This window comes from Manihot esculenta, chromosome 14, assembly GCF_001659605.2.
Source record: "Manihot esculenta cultivar AM560-2 chromosome 14, M.esculenta_v8, whole genome shotgun sequence".
Taxonomy (NCBI): domain Eukaryota; kingdom Viridiplantae; phylum Streptophyta; class Magnoliopsida; order Malpighiales; family Euphorbiaceae; genus Manihot; species Manihot esculenta.
In genome coordinates, this window is record NC_035174.2 from 3,086,099 (window position 1) to 3,091,259 (window position 5,161).

At 37.4% G+C, this 5,161-nt stretch overlaps 1 protein-coding gene across 2 annotated transcripts; it reads left to right on the top strand.

Annotated features, from left to right (window-relative positions):
* Positions 1–1,110: 1,110 nt before the first annotated feature.
* On the top strand, positions 1,111–4,219 carry LOC110599986 (UMP-CMP kinase). 2 transcript variants are annotated; one of them, XM_021736640.2, is made up of 9 exons: positions 1,112–1,380; positions 1,474–1,527; positions 1,882–1,936; positions 2,276–2,393; positions 2,489–2,645; positions 2,931–3,011; positions 3,097–3,204; positions 3,331–3,396; positions 3,812–4,219. In XM_021736640.2, exons 1-9 carry the CDS (start codon positions 1,315–1,317, stop codon positions 3,821–3,823), a joined length of 717 nt encoding a protein of 238 aa, XP_021592332.1. In that variant the 5' UTR covers positions 1,112–1,314; the 3' UTR covers positions 3,824–4,219. The 2 variants fall into 2 exon arrangements, with proteins under 2 accessions (XP_043806514.1, XP_021592332.1); XM_043950579.1 differs by having other exon boundaries at positions 1,111–1,380; positions 3,331–4,219.
* Positions 4,220–5,161: the final 942 nt, after the last annotated feature.

Below are 5,161 nucleotides of genomic sequence, written 5' to 3' on the forward strand. Positions count from 1 at the left end.
CAGGGTTTTGCGTTACAGAATAAGGCTTAAACTTTCTGAGGAGGGGACTCCTCTTTTATACATTGTCTTGCTTGCTGGTGACGTGTAAAGGTCTCTCCAGGATTGGGCCACGCGTCTCTGCCATACAGATTCGGGTGTACTAGGGTATCAGCTGCCTGTTACATGCGTAACGGCCTCTGATTCTCCTCATGCGTACGTTCGAGCGGATCTGCCAGGCTGTCTGGCGAGTACTGTTCTGGGCCCCGGGCTGGGCCGAGAGTTGGGCTGGACGCTGGGCCTGAGTGGGGTCTGCTGGTCAGGGATCAGGCTGGACTGAGTGAGGAGGCTTGGTTAAGCCCGGCCCGGAAGCTGGAATGAGCCAGGCTTGTTGGGGGGTATCAAGTACGTGGGCCTCTGTGTCATGGGCCTTTGGCTGTGGTCAAGCCCCTGTTCTGGGGTGAAGAAATCCAGCGGTCATCAAGAAGCTTAAGAATTTCGCCGGTATCTGTGAATGAAGATTTTTGTTAGTTATGTCTAAAATCAGTTCTTCTTTTCCTGCCAATTTCCTGCACAGTATGTTGAATGGGACTTTTTTGGAGAGTGCGCTACATTCAATTGCATTCCATGAACAGTTCGGGACCCAATCAACCCTAATGAAATAATGTATCCATTTAAAAATGTTATATTTTCTTTGTGTTTTAGTCTATGTTAAAATAATATATTCGGTTTAAATTTCATATTATTATTTAAAAATTTTAAATACTAAAATTGACATTTGATTTATACTCAGTCTGAGGCCCAAACTCACTTAAAATTAAACAAATAAGGTTGCATATTTTATTATTCAGATTGTTAACATTTTAATAGAGAAAAAAAAAAGAATTATGCAAAAGAAGATAAGGATTAAGTACTTTTATTTTTAGTAAATTTATAAAATCAAACGACCGAATTAAAATTCAAATTAAAAGAAATTAAAAAATAAATAAATTGCTAATATTTACGATCAAATGGCGAAAATGAATTAAAAATGGATAGAATGCGTCGAAGGGAAATCGAATGATATCGCATTTTAGGTCAATAATGACAATTTGAGGGTTTTAAAAATTAAATTGTGTAGTGACGGTAGCAATTTTATGAGCACTATAATATTTGTGGCCACATGTCCCCTGACAAAGCCTAACCGTGTGAGCCAGCATGATTTGGTCGTGAGTCGTCACCCACAAATAGCGCGTTACTCGTTCGACGTAATGCCTCATCGGGAAATTCAGAATCTGAAAACTGCAACAAATCAAATTTAGCCGCACCTAGACACAGCGAGCTACAGAAGCCAGAAATATGTGGAAGCGCATGGCTTCACTCTCTCCATTAGTCTCCTCGTCGAAATCAACCTTACTTAACCAGGTACATCGTCAAGTTCTTTTTTGTTTTTTGTTGCTCCATTTTTGCTCTGATGCAGATCGTATGATTGTATCATTTTTCTCACGCTGATAACAGGCAGCATATGGGTTCAACATCCGGAAATCACTTTCTACTGGGATATCCACTCCGGTATTACTCTAGTTGCTTGATCACTTGTCTTTCTACTTAATCCATCATAAACAGTTCTTGCTGCGCTGAGGTTGAGCTTATCAATTGAGATTGTGATCTTTGTCATTTTGATGCTATTATTTGATCTTTTCCACACAAAGGCGTTAAGCATAACAATATGGCAGTAATTTTTGAGCTAACATGGTTCTTCAGTTCCACCAGTCTACACATTCTCGCCATTTACTGTTCATCTTTTATTTGCACGTCTATGGCTGATCCAACCTGCGCATGCTTGTTAGCAAGTATGTAAAGGTTTTCTAGTTACTCGTGTCTGGTTTAGAATGGTTTTCCTCACAAATTTTTTCTTACATCCAGGTAAAACATGGAACTATGCTCAAAGAGAAAACTCCATTTATAACTTTTGTCTTAGGTAAGGAACAGAAATTTAATTTTTCATTATACTGGTAATTATACACTGCTTGTTGAACGCTGGTGAGTGTATTTGAACTACTGAAATCAATTTTTCAGCGAAAGTCTTGTAAGAGTTTTTGATATGTACAAGTAGGAACTATATCTTTATGCTTTCATGTCTTGGAATTGGAAAGCTTAGAATTTGTCAAACATCCTAACTTTCAAAACTGAGCTTTTCATGGTGATGTGTTGCCAAATAAGCCTTCCATAGTTAACCCAGTTGTGGAGTGGTACATATCTGAGCATTACTTTCTCAATTTTTATTTTATGCACGATAGCTAAATTAATTCCTTCTCAGGTGGTCCTGGCAGTGGAAAAGGTACACAATGTATAAAGATAGCACAGACGTTTGGATTCACACATCTGAGTGCAGGGGATTTGTTAAGGAGGGAAATACTTTCAAACAGTGAATATGGGTAATATTTCGTCATTCTATTTATAGTGAGAATCTTTCAAAAGAATGTCTGAGAATTCTATGCATGTCTTCTGATGATGGAACTAAAATCTTCAGTACCATGATTCTGGACACAATTAAAGAGGGCAGAATTGTTCCTTCAGAAGTGACAGTCAAACTAATTAAAAAGACGATAGAATCAAGTGACAACTATAAATTTCTAATTGATGGATTCCCACGGAGTGAGGAGAACCGCATAGCGTTCGAACACATTGTGAGTTTTTTTTCCCCTCTCGCATTGAGTTTCATGTAACTTTTCTCATTATGATGTTTTCCCTGATTTCAAAATCATTCTTGAGTTAAGATCTCAGATGTTGCAATTATTTTAAAACCATTCACATAGAAGGAAATAATTTTAGTGGAATATTAAGATGAATGGAGGAGGAAACTGGTCAGGCTTAAGATGTATGAGTGATTTGAAGCAGGAATAAGTTATTGGTGTTAGGCCAAATTATTTGTACGCTACTCGTAGAGGTTTTAACTTCTTTTCTGAAGACAGATTGGAGTAGAACCAAATGTCGTACTTTTCTTTGACTGCCCAGAAGAAGAGATGGTAAAACGTGTGCTAAACCGTAATGAGGTGATTTGCAAAATCAATTTTTTTTATAAGCTAATTACGTGAAAGTTAAAAACCTTCATTCATTGTGTAAGGTTCTTTGTTGCAGGGCCGAGTAGATGATAACATAGATACCATCAAAAAGCGTCTTAAAGTATTTTCATCATTAAATCTTCCTGTTGTCAACTACTACTCCAAGAGAGGAAAACTACATACAGTATGAATATACTCTGAAACTGATTTGTTTTAAACTTAACCCCCTAATGATTAGTTAAGTTCAAGTATTGCTTTTCTGTTATGTATGAGCACGGAATATGTTACTTAAAAAGGCCAATATATGCAGATCAATGCAGTTGGAACAGTAGATGAGATTTTTGAACAAGTTCGCGCCGTTTTTTCTGTGTGCGAGGTATGCTGTCTTCTCATTGTTACTACTTAACAGTGCTTACCATTATTTCATGACCGCTTCCAATTTTCATCACCACTAAGTAGTTTCAATTTCATTATTAAGTAGTCTTGCTTTGTGTTGATCATCGCATAGACGTTGGTCTTCTTGATGTTGATGGCATCAGAGTTTTCTTCACAACTAATACATGCACAAGGATCCACTACTCTGTATTACACTTACTAATGCTCAGATTAGCTTGCTATTTAATTGCTACCTATATGTTTTTTATTCTAATACAGATTCTTTGCAAATTCTAGCAGTATCAGTAAATTTTAAGCCATCTGTTCCTGTGCAAATTTTTGTTTATTACTTATTGCAGATGTTCATGCATAGCATTCTGAAAGCCAATAACCATGCTAAATTTCCTTTGCCACAGGCAATGAAATGAAAGATAGTTTTGATCAAGGATGAGCACTTTTAAATTTTTGTATTTAGTTGGAGTTGCTCGACAGTTTTTGGCCAGATAGTGGAGATAGTTTGTCAAACCATGAAAGGATTAAAATTCTGGGTTAAAGGATTCAAGGAATTTGACAGTGGCAAGCAATACTCAGCCTAGATGGTGAAACTCATTGTCAATGTTTATCGACTTTGGTGATGCATGTCGATAGGTTAAGAATTTAAGATGCAATGAATACTGTCACTCTTCTCTTGTAGAATTCGTGAAGGGGAAAATGCAATATCTTAAGAAACAAGACACTAGTATATGTATATCACTTTATTTCATTATTTGGTAGGACCACTTCGTAATATTAACTTGCATGCTATTACCAGATAATTTTTTTTCCTTTGATGAGCAGGCCGGCTTTTTGTTTCTCTAATATTGTGCTGACAGGAGAAGATGAGCAAATATATCCTGAGATTTGTTGAATCGTTTTCCTGTTATCCTCCATTCTGGACAAATTCACCTCCTCATTTTGATTGAACTTGAATCTAGAAAGCTTGAAATTAGAATTTCAAATCCTAATTGCACAAAGTTTGATCGATGGATATCAATGGACCCACAGATAAAACTGCTAATATTTGCACGAAGAGAGAGGGAGAGCTATCAGGCATGGGCATATGGATGAAGCTCATCATCTGTTTGATTAAATGGCTAAAAGAGATGAGTCGGCTCTTGCTTGGAACTTGCTCATGGCAGAGTGTCATATACTGATCTGGACTTTATGAAGACGCCATCGCGCTTTATTTTCAAATGGATGAAGAAGGTTTGAACCGGACCATTTCACGCTTCCTCGCGTGTTGAAAAGCTGTGGGGGAATTGATTTAATTCAAAGGTATCAGGAAGTGCAAAGGGATTTAGTCCGATTGGGATTCGCAAATGATGGATTTCCGCTAAATGCTTGTGTTGATATTTATGCAAAATGTGGTCAAATTTTTAAGTCTCGAAAAATCCTCGACAGAGATCTCGCTCGTAAGGTCTCTGTTACGTAGAATTCAATGCTTACGGGTTATGTTCATCATAGGCTCCTAGCGGAGGCATTGCATACTTTTCCTAGGATGCTTCGAGATGAATTTGAGTTGGATTACGGTAGCAATTTCCTCAATTCTTGCAAACGTATCTTCTCATCAAGGAGTTCAGATTCATGGATGTATTGTTAGGCGAGGAATGGAGTGGGAGTTATCCGTTGCTAATTCCTTGATTTTATTCTGTTAATGGGAAGTTTTTTTTTTTTTGAAATGATTGTGATGGGAATTTGAACCAAAGCACGTTGGTTGTTTGATCATA